The sequence below is a fragment of the Calypte anna genome, chromosome Z (assembly GCF_003957555.1).
Source record: "Calypte anna isolate BGI_N300 chromosome Z, bCalAnn1_v1.p, whole genome shotgun sequence".
Lineage (NCBI taxonomy): Eukaryota > Metazoa > Chordata > Aves > Apodiformes > Trochilidae > Calypte > Calypte anna.
The window spans coordinates 5,035,017-5,051,201 of NC_044274.1; the positions used below are offsets into that span (position 1 = coordinate 5,035,017).

Consider the following 16,185-nt stretch of genomic DNA (forward strand, 5'->3'; position numbering starts at 1 on the left):
ATCTGTGCACCTTAAAATGTTAAATGTGTTTTTCCTCACCAAAGGAAACAGAGAGGCAGCAACAATTCTGATTTTTTTTTTTTTTCCCCAAAACATAAGCATTGAGACAGCTATTCAGCAGTGAAAGTGTCTTCTTCAGCATCACATATGGAAAGGGAAACAGGCAGACTCATCACAAGGAGATGAGATGTGGAGTTTGCTATAAGGACCTCTTTAAAACACAGCTCTGCTCCCAAGTCTCCCCAGCCCAGCTGTGGCACCAATCTGTGGCCTCTCCCTGGGTCCCTCACCTGGGGCTCTAATAACTACTGGAGAGCAGATGAAAGGATCAGCAATCCAGCTGTGCACAGTGCCTCAGGTCACAAGAGGTGCCAGAGGAGCTAAAAATCATTTTGCAAATGCATGAGACGTACCTTGGGTTGTGACAAGTGGAAGAAGGGACACAACGGAGTCAGTCCTTGGTGCACACAACTTGAAAGTTCAGTTTAGGGTGTGCCCAAGTGACTCTGGCAAGGAGGGACATCAAGCAGCTTCTGCTGTACCCTTGCCTATAGGCCAGACTAATGCCACTGGACTAGTGTCCACCAGCCAGACAGGAAAGCAGATTTTATTGGCTTTGATTAATTGCTCTTTCTAAATTTGGAGAGTTAGTTGAGCACAAAGACTCTTACAAAAAACAGTAATTTCAGGAAAATGCAGTGGGAAGAAGCAGGTCAAGGGGAGTGGATGGGAAGGAACGTGGGAGTGGTTAATAATTACTATTTATTGAAAAGCCTCCAGTTTCTCGAGAACAATGGGGGAGAAACCATCGTAGTACTGGGAGACTAGCCATATGCCTTAACACAGAATGTTTAACCCCAAGATGGAAAAGGAGACAAAACTCACAAGGTCTCCACTAATGAATGGCCAATTATAGTCCAGCCTGGTGCAGAACAGGGAATGGATACTTGCTGTGGCCAACCAAGGTGGCTAGTGGCACCCCTCAATGGGATCCTTTACTCTTGGTACTGTGCCAGGAGAGCAACCAGCTCCTCCAGAAAGTAAGGACAACTCTCCCCTTGCCATCCTAATCTTTAGATTAGTAATTTACCCTCTTAGAATGGTAAAATAGGTTTTAAAATTACATGACACAACTGCTTTCTACTACACCCACAATAGTACCAGAAAACATATCAACATTAGATAACACTTGGAAACACTGAACTTTTCAGAAATGGCTACATGATGTTACAACACAGATAATGAATATTAATAATAATAATAATAATCACCATGCACTGGCATCTGCACCAGCATGCTACACCAAACCAAACTGCAGTGCCTGAATGCTGAAGAGTGCTAAATGGTTCTCTCATCACTCTTATCACAGATTTCTCTACTGAGGGTGGGTGGTTTTTGCTGCATATTTCATCCCCAGCAACAAAGAATAAAGTTGCAAATGGCATTACTGAGCATGCCAAAAAATCCATGCAGTAAAGATAACACTGAAATTGTGATATAAATCTATTTTCAGCTTTCATCTGAATATTCAGGATGTCTACTCTTATCTCTGTTATATATTATTTTTATATTGTGAAAGATGACAAATACCCAATGGCAAGAGCAATCAGGCAATGGAAATTGCCTCCTGGGACAAAGCTGCATCTTCTCAGAGGGTTGTTGTTGTTTTTCTTTTTCTTTTTAACTTTTATGATTAGTCAATCACTGTTTAGCCACCTCAGGGAAATGCAAGGTGAATTAGGAGAAAGAAGGTCAAGGTTATCATGGAAAAACTTAATCCCTCCTCAGTGGGATGTGGTTAATAGTTATGGTTAGACTCAAGTGTGGACCTCTGCTGGGAATCCCAGTGAAGGTCAAAGACATAGAGTAAAAAAATCGGCACTAAGATCGTAGACAGCCATAAGCAGACAGATGTTCCTAGGTTTTAATGAGCAGTCTTGGCTCCTGGCCTTTCTTGGCAGAGCTGTTTAGTTTTAGAATTTTTCCTTGTAGTGCAAGGTATGGCTCTGGTTAGCTGGCCCTGCTTAGCTAACAGCTGATGTTTTTTCCATCTAAATAATGGCCTGACAATGAAGAAACCAGTTCATAATCTGTGACTTGATGGATTAGGTCATGGGGAACAATGTGCAGTTATAATAATGAAAAGCAAAAATAAACAAAAATAATAATTTTAGTTTAAATGAGAAACAGTTTTAAAAGTTTAAACAGCAAATCTGATGGAGTTCTTACTGCAAGTTCTACCACTCCATCTTACTTTTTTATCACCACAGACAATAAACTGAAGGAAAATAAAATGGAATTGATTTTTTTTTTGTTACCAATTCTATTACCAGGTCAGCCTGCTGGGTTACATGCCCCTACTTCAGATGCTGATTTGGGAGTGCTGAGAATATTCTCCTAAAAATTTACTACACCTAAATGAAATATATAAAATTGGAAAGTACAGTTTTAGAAAATATCTTCTGTTCAGAAAGCAAAAAGGCTACAAATTCAACTGTTATCAAACTGTGAAATTAGTGACTTCCACTAAAAAACTGAGAAGTAGACTTGTTAAATTTTTTTAAGAATTTTAAGCCTTGTCTGCTAGGATACAAGTCCCTTAATTAATTAGCCACCACAGCACTTGCTATAGAAGAATTCTTTTCTTTGCCTGGTATGTGGCAACCCTGATAAAACCAGCAACTGAATTTAGACCCTTTTCCAATATATCCGTGTGTCTCATTTTTGGGTGTCACAATTGGTCTCATAATATAATGAATGATAATGTTTTCATGAGGTACAGCAGTCTCGTTGCAGACTTATACATTCATTTATATTGGAGCAAAACACCTGCCTTTGTGTCATCATGAAAGCAGCTCCCTATTGTAAAGCACAATTCATTCTCTCAGACAAGATTCAGATTCCCTTTTTTTTTTTCTTTCCCTCTGCAGGAGAGGAACAGATGTCCTTAGCAGTCGAAAGAGCTTCCTCCCTCCTCATCTGCTCAGCTTATATTTCCAAGTCATGAGCCCTAAAACTCTTTAGTGTCAATTGGCTAGGGTTTATTGTTTCCATGACACCAGTCCCTTCCCACAACCACTCAATACTCAGGATAATTACTTTACATGACACCTGCTGACTGGAAGTGACAGATTTACACTAGGATTGTACCCAGGTTCTCCATATGTTCAGCCCAGCTATCACTCTGATGGGTCCCTCTAGATCAGCACTACACCACAACAGTCATGGGATACTGACCCAGCTCCACAGCTTCCCATGTGTCTGGTCCATCCCACCAACAAATAGGTTTTGTACACCTTCTGGGCCAGAGCACAGACACTGCTCAGTGCCATGGCCTGTACTCTGAAAGGCTGGGCAATGACTCCACTGCATGACATTAGACACCAGTAAGAGGGATGCCTACCTTGCCAATAGGTATTACAATTCCTGCTGTTGCAGAATGCAATGGTGAGACTTTTGGAGGAAGTGCAATAAGCTATGAGAGATAGGTAAAGTCAGGACAAATGTTTAAAAAATGCTGTGTTACAACTTGAAGAATTTTAAAATTTTGGCTTAATGCGTGGCCAACTTTCTTGTCAATCACCCCAAAGTCTGCATGTAGAATATGAGCAAATACAAAAAGCTAGAGAATTTAAAGACAAATAGAAAGATATTTGATGGCAAGTCCCTCTTTGTCAAGCATTAAACTTTAAATGCAGTGAGATAACAGAATAAAGCAGATCTTACCTGAAGAGGCCGAAGAATCATAAGTACTTCTGTCCTTCCTATTTGTCCTGAAGGGCTGCATGTCCTTTTCCCTGTAAGTTCCAAACCCTTCAAAGCTTCTTCTTTTATTCCCACTTGCATCATTGTCCCGCTTCTCACTTGAGGAATTCATCTCACCAAACATGTCCAGGGACTCTGACCTTCCATTACTCTCAGTATTACCAGAGTATCTCTTTGTGCAAGAGTCAATGGGATCACTGCTTGAATCACTTTTATCTTTACTCTGTGACCACTGCTGGGCATCAGAAAGTGATAAGGTAGACAGTGTATCCACTTCAAAGTTACTCTTTGAACCTTTGTGTCCAGTTTCACAATGCTGGTGCTTCTGCTTCTCCTTATGTTTGCTTTTCTCATTGAGCAAGGAGAGGTCTTTGTCTGAACCACTTAGCCTTTCATTGATGGCGTGGCTGGAGAAGCCAGTGGACTTGCTAGCAAAGAGACCACTCAGATCTTCATGTGTCCCCAGTATCCGCTCATCCTTATGCTTGTGCTTATGTTTGTGTTTCCTTTTGTGAAGTCGGCCACTTGAAAGGCTTGTTCCTCCAACCTTTGGAGGAGCCAAAGAGGACTGCATGTCTCCAAGGCCCATTCCCACAGGTGTTTGTAGGTGTACTCCATGTTTCGCTTTATGCTTGGCAGTGGTGGACATCTTCATATGAGAGCTTGCATGGAATTGGGGTGGGGGCACGGTAGGTCTCATAAATGGGGAAGCCGCTCCGAGCGTGTGAGACAGGTACAAAGGAGCTGGATACTGACCATAGTAACCAAGATTCATCATAGGCATTGATGTGTAAGGCATTCCATAGGGTGCATAGTAACTCCCACTGGGAATAGGGTAACCGAACCCTTGTAAAAAAGGCACCTTTGTCATGGTGTCATTGGTTTTGGCAGGTCTACCACGCTTCTTCTTAGACTTCATGTCAGAGGTCCTGCGAAGATAGAGCAATGGGTCATACTGGATATATGGCACAGGGTAGTAGTGATCAAAATTAATCCTGAAGATGCTGGGATATGGATTTTCGTGGTAAAATGTGTAACTTCTATGGGAAATCCTGAACACTTGAAACTTATTGATGAGTTCCTCAAGGTCTGCCAGAAACTGGAGGTCATCTCTGTTCTGCAGGCATTTCCTTTTCCTCTTGTGCTTTGGCTTTTTAATACTCTCATGAGAGAGAAAGTTATCCACAATGAGATGTTTCTGCCGGTGACCATGCCTGTTCTTTGTGCTGGTGTCAGATGGGATAGCCTCTGGATTGTCCAGGGTGCAGAAATCAAAGGAGTATCTCCGACGAGATTCTGAGCTTTTCTCGGCTTGGTCAGAAGTGCTGTTGTTGTCTGTACCTATCCCACTGTCACTGGGGATGGTTTCCTCACTGTGAGACTCACTCACTGGTGACAGTGTGACTTCTTTCAGAGAACCTATTTCACAGAGGTGGGAAGGTGAATTAGCCATTAACCGGGGTGGAGACAGCTTCCAAGTTCCACTGTGCATTCCTTTCTGGGTTTTTGTAGGAAGAGCACTGATAGGTTGAAGATTTGGCATAGTTTTTAACTCTGAAAAATTTGTTTCAGTGCTTGCAGGGCTAAGGTTGCCATTAGTCCCCACTAACTGTGTCGAAAGTGGATGAATAGCTGCTGGTGACGATGCCACAAGTGACTGCAGGTTGGAAGGCACTGCTGGGTTTTCTGGCTGGCTGGAAACAGGCCTTGAGTGCTTGATGGCTGTCTTAGGTTCTTCTGGCTGAGACTGCAGCTCTGCTCTTGGCTTTCTGCCCCGTTTTTTACCTATGTAGATAGTCCCCCTCTTGCTGACATTGATCTGCTTCCCTAGTCTGGCATCAATAGTGGCTGGCCCAGCACTAGATGGTGGCTGGACTTTTGCTTTCAGAGCTATGCTGCTGGAGCAGGAGGACAAGATCTGATTGAGAATATTCTTCCTCTTGAGGGTCTTCATTTTATTAATGGTCTTGATGGTCTTCTTATCCAAGACCCCAAGCTTCCCAACTTTTTTATGAAACTTGAGTTCACTGATGGATTTGTCCTCTCCTGGGACCAACTGGGCCAACTTGGCCAGGTTCCGTCTCCTCTTCCTTTTCTTTGTTCCTGGAAACTCACGATTGATTGGACTTACTGGGCTGGTGGAAGTTCCCTCATGAATGGTTTCAACAGTGAGCAAAGGCTGTTTCTTTGGTCGTCCTCTTTTTTTCTTAACAGGTGTGATCACAGTAAGACTGTCTGTATTCGTATACAGAGGGCTGGATGGTGTGATAGGATAGGCTGAAGGAGGCTCCACCATCAGCTTCTCAGATGTGGTCATGGAGGTCTCACGAAGGATAGATTTAGGTTTGCTGCAGGTCCAGCGCCGCTTAGCTGCATGCTTGGGGTGCTGGACCTCAGGTAATTTTCCAGCTGTCGGAAGATCAGTGGGTAGGAGACTGGATGTCACAGGTACAGGTTTTCTGAGTCTGGTGGCACTGTTGGGGGAAGCTTTGTCAGTGAGCCCACTGCTGTCAATAGGTACTAAGGGAGACTCACTTTCAACCACTTTCCCTGGCTTTGTGGCTCGAAGATCTTTTTTACTTCCCTCTGGTAGAGAGCTAGTCCTGTTTGCTACTTCACTGCTCATAGAAAGTCCAGAAGGCAGGCTTTTCTCTTGGATAGTTTTCTCTATGGAAGATTTTGTGGACTGCCTTTTTTTCCTCTTGTGGCTAGATGTATCTATCGTTGGAGACTTTATTGGGATAGTAATTCGTACATGGCTGTTGTCACTTTCACAGCTGCTGGCAGAAATGGGATTCTGCTTCAAGGGTGATGTATCCAACACACTGTCCATCGAGTAAGACTCCTTTTTTCCTTCCATGCTGTCATGGGATTTGCTGTCAAATGCTTTCTGTGCACTCTTCACCCAGTCAATGTCTGTGGTTTGGATGGTTTGACCTATCAAGTCCTTTTTGATGGACTTCTTCTTTGTACTCCCAGCAGGTTGGTCAGAGGTCTCCAGCTGCAGACCTCCCTCTTGATCACTGAGAGGCAAGAGCCCATTGCACTCAGAGGTACTGCTTGGCTGGGTGGCTGCCCCAATGTTGTTGGGTGATGGGGCTGCACTGCAAAGGGCAAGATCTTTACTACTGCCTGACAGCTGCCCCCAGGTGTTGCTGGGGCAGGATTTCTTTGCTTGGGATTTGCTGAAGGACACTCCTGGCTCTGGAGCAGAGACCTTGGTGGCACTAACTGCTTCTCGACTGGGTTCCGTGTTGAGGAAGCAACTCTGAGAAGCAGATCCAGTGTCAGAGCTCGCTGACCAGTCAAGATGGTGCTGGTTGCTACTTTTCTGCTGGTGCTTTGATTTTAAGGTGTCACTGGTGAAGTCTGGTTGGAGGCCTGGATCATAGTGCAGAGCAGAATGTTTTTGCCTGTCATAAACCTGGAAGAAAGCAATAAATAAATGAATGAATAAATAAATAAGTATTAGTTTATCAGTCTGAACATAACCCTTGGTTTCCGCTCTTTATTTGTACAGTGAATGAGAACTCTCCTTAACCCATATCCTTGTAAGGGTTAGGAGCCTTTTTATTTGCATTTAGATTCATGTGCTGTAAACAAGTTTGGTTTTGTTTTCCCACTCCAAAAACAATGGAAAAAATTTCTATAAATGCTAAATTGCTAAGGAAACATATTCTATTGGTTTTTAATTTAAAACACAAGTAAAATATTTCTTTTCAATGGCTGAATGGTGCAACTTAGCCTCCTGGTGAGAATGCCTTTTTCTTAAAAAATAATCCCTCATAGAACTTAATGCTCAACAGCAGCAATTAAGCTCATTGTTGGAAACAAGAAAAATGCAAAATTATCTTGGAAATTGTAACAAACAAGATGAATACTCATGGGTCTATTTCCCTATGAAACCAGAATCTGCAATGACTTGCTTGCTTCAGTTTCCACACAGAAGTCACCCCCACAAACTCAGTGCTTAAAATCTTATGCATAGCACCAAGGGTATGTGGCACACTTGGCAGGTTCAAGATTTGCATCACTCCCTTTCCATTTTAATAATTTGATATTTGCAATGTTTGTAAGAGATATTTTCAATATGATTTCTAATCTGACAGTGGCTCTTCATGCTGCAGAGGTTACTGTAAGGGAGACTGGAGTATTGGAGACTGTTACAGATCAAAAACTGTCCCCTATTTTATTTTTCTTTAACTTTCCATAAGTGATCTCTTATAGCCAGTCACTGGGCAACTGATTTTGTACACCTAGGATTGAAAGCAACTGTTCTTAGCAAACAGCAGTGACACTGTTCTCAATGCCAAATAAATGAGGAGAGACTTAAAATAAATAAGTTACCAAGGAAAGAACAATAGAAAACAACTGCTGAGTGTCTACTGTCTCATGCTTCTACAAACACCCAGTTACAACCAAGTTTCTTACATTCTTACATATGAGCCTTACATTCAATCCTCATCAGAGGTGTCTGCAGCAAAAGTTTGGGGGCAAGGAGGCCGTCAGCATAAGAGGGTTTTGAGCTGAGAAATGAGGTGCCCCCACTTCTTAGCAACTTTAGGGGGATTTGAAAAGTGTTAAGCACTCCCAAGCCCATGAAGCATTGTTTAGTGACCAGTAAACATGCATGTTATTGGCAAACTGATGTTGAGATATCCTTCATGTGCACATAAAAATGGGTATGTGGCTTTCCTAGAATAGGCAATAACAATGAATCTGTTCTGGTCCATTGTCTGAGAAGTAATCAGGGACTTTTAAATCCTGTGGATAGTTCAGCTGTTGTGCACATGGACCAGCCATGCTCAGGGAAAGCAGAGATTTCCAGGAATTGTGGAGTGAGAAAATGAAAGCAGGCAGCTGCAGTGGAACTGCAGATGTCATGGGCAAGCAGCACCCGGGTTCTTCAGCCTGAGAAAGGAGCTGAAAACATAAACAGCCCTCAGGGAATGAATCAGTTCTTCCTCCTTTTCCAACTTGAAGCAGCCTCCCCCATGAGCTACACAGTGTGCAGTGGCCTCAACCCACACAGCTGATTCTCTCCTTTGGAAAATGGAGCCCACCTCTGTCCATGCCCTTGGGATGAGGCCAGGGAAGGGTCTGAAAGAAACCAGCAGCACTGGCACTGTTGGTCTTTGATTTTGTTTTTTATGTTGGGTTTTTTGTTTTTTTTTTTTAACTGATTCCAAACTTCATTTTACCTCTATTTTTTTGAGGCTGATCCTGTCCCCAGGACACCAGGCTCGGTGTACTGTCAAGCCAGGAGAGAGGAGGTGAGCGCGAGGTGGCCATCCCCAAGCCTCACACAAAACATCATTTTCCCCAGGTACCATGATCTATGACCTGGAAATGTCTTGGGAATGATGGGCTGAGGCCTCGCTTGTTCCCCAGTACACACACCAAGGTAGGGACAGGCTGTTTCTGCACAGACTCTGGCCCTATGACTACAATCAAAGCAACTCCTTACTCCTACGTTATTTCAAAAATGTTGAGCTGTCAAAACAAATCACCTGAGAATTTTTGTCTGGGAGTTAAATAAATAAATAAATAAATAAGGTGAGTGAAAACACCTTGGTTCCTCTAAGCACACCACACACAAAAAGATGCGTAGTTTAGAAGGAGTAATAATGTCTGATCTACATTTTAAGGAAGTTAATAAGGGCTCAGAACTGAGAGGCCAGTGATTTATCAGTGACGAATGGTGATTTATCACTTGGCTCCTCCAGCCTCATTTCCTCGGCCTGCACTTTATAAAACGATGATGCAACTTCCAACATATCCCAAATGATAGCCTTGTCATTACTCCAGCACCACAGGCCACCACCACATCTATCTTTCAATTCATGAGAAAGATATGCCTATATAATCAAAGGTGCCAACTCTTGAGGCATTTAATCACACGGATAAGCACTCCCATTTCAACACGCCTTCAAAAAAATGACCAGTCTGCAGGGGCAGGGGACTCCATTTCCTCATTGGGATGTCAAAATTGTATATCTGCCCAAGCACACAACAGCCCACTGGGTTTCCTCATGTAGCTTCTTCCAGTATAACATTCACTATAAACTCTCTCTTGCCAGGCACATCCATATCACCCCAAAATAATTCTTCTGCAACACAGCAACCAAAGATCATTTGGCTGCAGAAGGTTAGGTTTCACTAACTGCAATGGATATGTGGGGACTGTTTACCTCAAAGCACTATTAAATCAGCTGAGAGTAATGCAGCCAAGTGTATTTTATTCCCCATGTACCCATCTGGGTTGCTGTATGATCCTGTTGATCTCTAGATTTCAATTTTCCCTGCTGGGTGACCACTACCCTAAGAAGCCAACAAGCCCCAGCTCAGCCGACCCAAAGCCTCTCTTAAGCTAATGAAGAACACCAGGACTGTCTCTAGGTCCTCTAGGGCAAACAGGGCCCTTACATCAGAAGAAATTTTCTTCAGCAGCTAGCTATCCTGCACTGAGTCCTCTCCTTCAAAAGTAGAAGTGTAAGTTAACCCACGCAATTTTACCACATCTCACCAGACTTGGCGAAGTTTCGACAACATGACTGAGCACATAACTAAAACTTAGAAAAAAAAAAAAAAAGGGGGATTGAATCCTCTTCTTAGTAGTATGCAATTTCAGTGCCAAGCTTTTAAGTTTCAGTCCTTGGTTTTGGCAGTGGTGAGCATACCTATAAAGAGGAAACACTCCACACAATGAAGAGCACTGACAAGTGAGCAGAGAAGGAGGGGCTGTGTGCTTATACCTGCTTTGCCAGACCCACAGAGGTGATTACTCCTCCTAAAAGCTGTAGTCTGACACACAGCCCCTGGAACTGAAGGGATGAGACTGTGTAAGTCCATGATGAGCAGGACCCTAACTGTGCAAGTAACACTCATAAGCACAATCCATCCCTCAGGGACTCTTCATTTAACAACTGGATATCCCACACTGCCTCCCCACTCACATGACTGAGTTTCTCCCTAAATCCACATGCTTCCTGTAGTCCCAAAGCAAAAAGTGGGAGGAAATGGTAGCAGCCAAGTCAAGTGGTTAGGAAAATAATCAGGAAAAAGAAAACCATTTAAAAATTAATATAAACAGAATAATGGTGATTATGATAAAATATACTATTAGAGAAACTCAGCACCTGAAAAAAATCTGATTACAGGGAATAGTAGCCCCCTGCTCCAAACACACCTTTTTGAGGAGGTAACATACATATAGCTTGTCAAGAATCTGGCTTGCATATCAAAGTTAATACTACAATGCCCCCTCTTTAAATCATTCCCAGATCCATCTGTGTAATGGCTCCTCAACTGTAATTCCCTATTAAGAGGCTTTATCTGGAGAGATAAGCAGCTGGTTCCTCTGTCACTAATTGCTGTCTGCTGTGATTTTAAAACATCTGCACCATTGTGCTCTTCATTTTCATATTCTAATCACCCTGAAACTTGAAAAAGGTACATCATTGATTGTTTCTGCGGGTTAATTAGTACACAGTCTCCTTGTAGAGACAATTTAAAGGCAGTCAGAACCTCAATCAGCAAGTTTGTTTTAAAAATTAATAACATCAGGAGTGTCTGTAGGGATCGGCATCCACAGTGACACATCAGAGTGTGCTCTGGGGACATGCTATTCTTTGTTATCTTCTGCACAGGCTGAAAATAATTTTTTTTTTTAGAGAAAAGAAAAAGAGGAAATGCTTTCCTAAATGGATGTCACTCAGACCTAGAGACTTGGAAAGTGCTTGCTTTTATCTCAGGGCCACCTCTTCCTCTCCAGCAAGAATGAATCTCCTCACAGAACTGTGTAATACCTCGGTGTGGTCCAGGAACTTGGAAGCTATTTTTTATAGCAATATTGGCAACCAGAAGCTGGCATCCCACTGGAAATACATGGGGTGAAGCTGGGGCTGGGCCTGGACATATGAGGACATTTGCCCTGCTTGCCACCTGAGTTGGTGTAGCAGGATGCCCCGCCTCAGTGGGCCTGCCTCAGTTTCCCTTTATAATTCAATTGCTCTTTGTCTCAGCTTCCCTTCCCTTAGCCTGAAGTTGGACAGTTTCCACAGAAAGCAAAGGGTGCAGCAAACTTTGAACTGGTAACAACCTTGGAAGTCCTAATAGAAGGCCAAGTTGGTGTCTGTGGTGCCAGCCATTCTCTGTGTTGAAAAACATGGAGCTCAGTTTGTCTCCAGTTATGCTGAACAAACACAAAACAAAAATAGATAAACATGAGAACTTGTATAATGAGGGAAAAGGCTTCCTTAGCTTTTCCTTTTTTTTCCCTTTTGTTCTCAAAGAGGAGATACTGGAGGTATGGCTAAGTAGTTAAATGACAGCAACCACTTTTTCTGTAAAAAGCTAGTCCCCTCTTTTTGATCAGTGACAATCCTGTACATTTTCCCTAGAAGGTGTGTTGGACCTTTTCCCCTCCAGTGGGACACCTGTTCAAATGACTGCTTCTTGAAGAGAAGGGATACACAGCAGTGGCCAATGAAGAGTAAGAAGCATCAAATCCCTCTATATGAATTCTTACCTTTAAGTTTTTAGGATCTTTACAAAACTATAGTCATGTATTATCACATTGCCTGTAGATATTCCTTCAATCCTTCAATCCTTGTTCTTGCTCTAGAACTAGTGTAAGACCTACTGATTTTGAGTAGTCAAGTAGCCTTGTTATACAGGTAACTGTAACAGTTATCTGGATGTCTGATTATTTGAATGTTTTATTAAGATACCTCCTTGTCTGTTATTCTAACACCTTATTCTGCTATCCTAATATCCTAACATTCATATAATACAATTTATACCTTTGGGCTGGCTATAAAGATCTTTTGCTGCTTAAAATCTTGTCTGCTGTCTTGTCCCATTCAGGACAGTTGGCTGAATGCTGGTTCTCCAGATGTTAACTCCAAGCCATGCAGAGAAGGATGTTATCTCAGCTATCTCACCAGATGAACAAGCAAAACTTGAAGCTTCGTTGTAGTCCACCTTAGCTGGTGCCTGTTCGTTCTCTCCCAGCTGTCTAAATGGAGGCAGCAAACTGTGTTATGCTTAAATGTGATATTTAAGCTGCATTGTTATGTCCGTGACGATGGGCTCTTTGTTGGAGATGACAGAAAAATCCCATTGTTTACAATTTTCCCAGACTCAGTACTTAATACAAAGCTCTGAAAAGAGCAGGGTTGTTTAAACATTTGATAAAGAAAATATGTGCAAAGATGGGTCTGTCCCACCAGTGAGGAGCAGATCAGCCTGCAGCACAATATCCTACCTTCATAAATCAACATGCTGTTGCAATTTGCCCAAATAAAATTCTCAGTCCCTGTATGTGAAAAATCAAAGTATCTGAAATCCAGCAGATGATTAAAATAGTCTGCAATTCATCCAGTTCAAAGCTGGTAGCAAAATTCATTTGGCATAACTTCAGAATTTCTGAATTATTTAGCAAATCATGTTTCTTTGCCAGGAATGCATGGGAAAAATACGGTTTGCAACAACCTGAGCATCTTTGGACCCTTCAGTAAAATCTGCACATCCGTTTGTATTTTCTTCAAGAATAACTGCTTTAGACAGGTATTCTCAAAACAAGTAATGCAAAAAGCCTGAATTTCAGTTTCTCTCTTGACACAACTTCATGAATATCTCAGAGCTACATAGCAATGGGAGTGCAAACCTGAAGGAACCTCCAGCAGCTTCAGTGAAGATCCTCCCTCTTTGAGTGTGGCCTGTACCACAGTCTCATGTTTGCATTCCTTGAATGGAAACAAACAGGTGAAGGTTTGCTTTTAATTAACCCACTCCCACCCCATGCTGTGTCTTCCTCTCCAGTCATGTCCCTGCAGCTTTGTGTTAATTCCTGCCTCTCTTTCAATGTCTTACAAATGATCCTCACTCCCATGAGTGTGATGGTGTTTGAAAAGTTTCTCAGAAGCTTGTGTCTCCTCTACTTGGCATCCGTTATGTACAAGGCAATGCTACTCCTAGAAGGCTCAGTGTGCTCACCAAAATACATGAAATATCTCCAACCTGTAAGTCTGATTTTGAATCTTATAGTGAGCAATTTGCAGCTGTCCTCTTGGGACACAAGAGGAAATGCTCAACTTTGAGAAAAAGTATGAGATTAGTCAGGATTATTTATTCATGTATCAGAGCTGGAAATCTCTGACATTCTTTCTCTCAAAGGGTTTTCTCCTATAGTAAAATGTTTTCATGCATGAAGGAAAGGAAGCAGGAACTGAAAAGAAAGCTTTTTCAAGAGGAACAAATCACCTGGAGCCTCTCCAGTTTTTTTGAAGCTTCTTGCAAAGGAGAGCCTGACTTCATGGAAAGCAGGTAGCCATTGGATTTTCCACTGAAACTCAGTGACACCAGAACTGTTAGTCAGATCAGAAATCTCAGGTTGACCTTTTTCTTGTCACCAAAGGGTTTGGTTCTTGTTTGGCCTCAAGCCAACAGAGATATTTAAGTGAGCATTTTAGACGTGGCTTCTGTGAAGCCACGGGCTCACAGATAAAGATGTCTCTGCTAAACTGCATGCTTCCATTTGTTCAAAAGGTTTTCTAGCAAGCTTAACAGCAACAGTGATATTGAGGCTTTATTATTCACAAGTAAAACTCACTTCTATCCCTCTAGAAATGGTATCTTTCCATGGAGATCAATGTACTCTTCCCCACATTTAACTACAAAGCCGCACTTCTAGGTTTCTGTCTCAACCTCCTCCTTCATTTTGCTCTACAATTCCAAGTTGTAGAAGGCAAATATATCTGTGTAGTGACTTGGCCAAAATCAAACTGCAGAAAGATCCCCAGATGGACTGTGAACTACAGAAAGATGACTACTAAGGAGCATTCATCTCTGAAAGGTTTGTGGTGTTGTCCACGACATTAATGCTTAAGCATGTCTCGGATAACTAAATTGGAAATAAGGATGTGAGCAGCTGTGCACTGTTAGTTTCTGCTATAATTTTTAAAAGCCTGCAGTGTCTAATTTGCATTGAAAGATTTCTTTTATCCTTCATTTACTACAGGGTTTGCAGTGTTACCCTGCATACCTTTTTTTTTGTCCAAGGGAGGGGGGAAATATAAATAGCTTTTCCATTGCGACTAGCGATTCTTTCTACTAGAGTTAAATAATTTGATTATAAATTGAGCCCTTAAATGTCAAGGAGATGCTGAATTCACCTGAAAACAGGCATTAAGAGAAGCTCATAAAAGCTGAGAGCTCAAGTCAGTCAGCTCATCATTCTATTAGTATGCACTTCATTTAGCAGCTACTGACCACCAGATTAATTCTTTCAGAACATCCTGATTGCAGCTAAGGTCTGAAGTACTGAAGTACATGAAGTACTGCATGTGCAACAGCATTAGCAAAAAGTCCAGGAATCAGCCAGAACATCTATCTGGGGTAGATAGGTTAAAGCTCATTAAAACTTGCAGGAGAAGTCAAATATCCAATGTCTTTCCACCTCCCTGCGTTAAGATATGAGTCCTGCATTATGAATTCAGAGAAAGCACCTCCTGTGCCTTCAGCAAACTCACCCTGAATAGCTGAACTTCAGGGATCTGCACCAAAATGTGGGATGTTTATGTTTGTCCCCTTTGGAAACTCTGCTTTAAAGAGGTCAAACATGATGAATTTCTGGCTCCCCAGGGCTACTGAAAAGTTATTGCACACTGTGCAAAGCCAGTAAATAGTGTGAGGGGTACCATCCAGAGATGGGACATGTTCTGGGCAACAACTGCATGAGGTGATAACTAAGGAAATTTGCTGCATATGGTGAAGAAATGGCATGGCAGAAATCTCGGTTTCTGGATTAGAGATGATGCCTTTGTGACAAAGTTGCAGAAGGTTTTAGTCCCCAACCAGGAGATTTTATTTTACACCTATAAGGAAGGCAGGGTTGAAGAAAGACATCCAGCACTTCTCAAGGATGCCTGAGACATAGACCTGTGCCATTAGGATGCTAATGTCCACCTCAAGTCCTTTTTCAAGACCATAACTGTGGTGATTTTGGCCAGCAGCAACATCACAAGCTGTCCAGGGTGAACCTGAAATGCTCTCGTATAAGAACCCCTGGACTTGGCTCCCTGCAGATTCCTCTTCCACCCAGATGCTTTTGCATACACCCTGGAGGAACTTCAGCCAGGCTAGCAATCATGTTTTGAAGAAACAACAACAAAAATAATGACATAAAACATTTCAGTGGCAATGCTAGGTGAAGTGATGATGAGTTACATCACTTTTTGAGGGCATTGCTGTGCTTTTTCTGAACAACATTTATCTCTGCTTTGCTGTTCAACACTCACCTCTCCTTCCTTCCCTTCCTCCCCAGCTATGGCAAAATCACCTTTACTAATAAACCTCCAGCTCAAATAGCAGGTTTTATTTAGTGTGCTATAAAAACAGTAATTTCTCAGATCATAA

The 16,185-nt window shown here is 42.3% G+C and overlaps 1 protein-coding gene across 3 annotated transcripts in view; it reads right to left on the reverse strand.

The window, feature by feature from the left end:
* The window catches only part of SETBP1 (SET binding protein 1), a 260,092-nt gene that overhangs the window by 73,678 nt on the left and 170,229 nt on the right, over positions 1-16,185 (reverse strand). For all 3 annotated transcript variants that reach the window (XM_030466771.1, XM_030466768.1, XM_030466770.1), the window contains one exon: positions 3,727-7,189. In XM_030466771.1, coding sequence (XP_030322631.1) covers positions 3,727-7,189 — 3,463 coding nt within the window. The remainder of the gene's footprint in view (positions 1-3,726; positions 7,190-16,185) is intronic.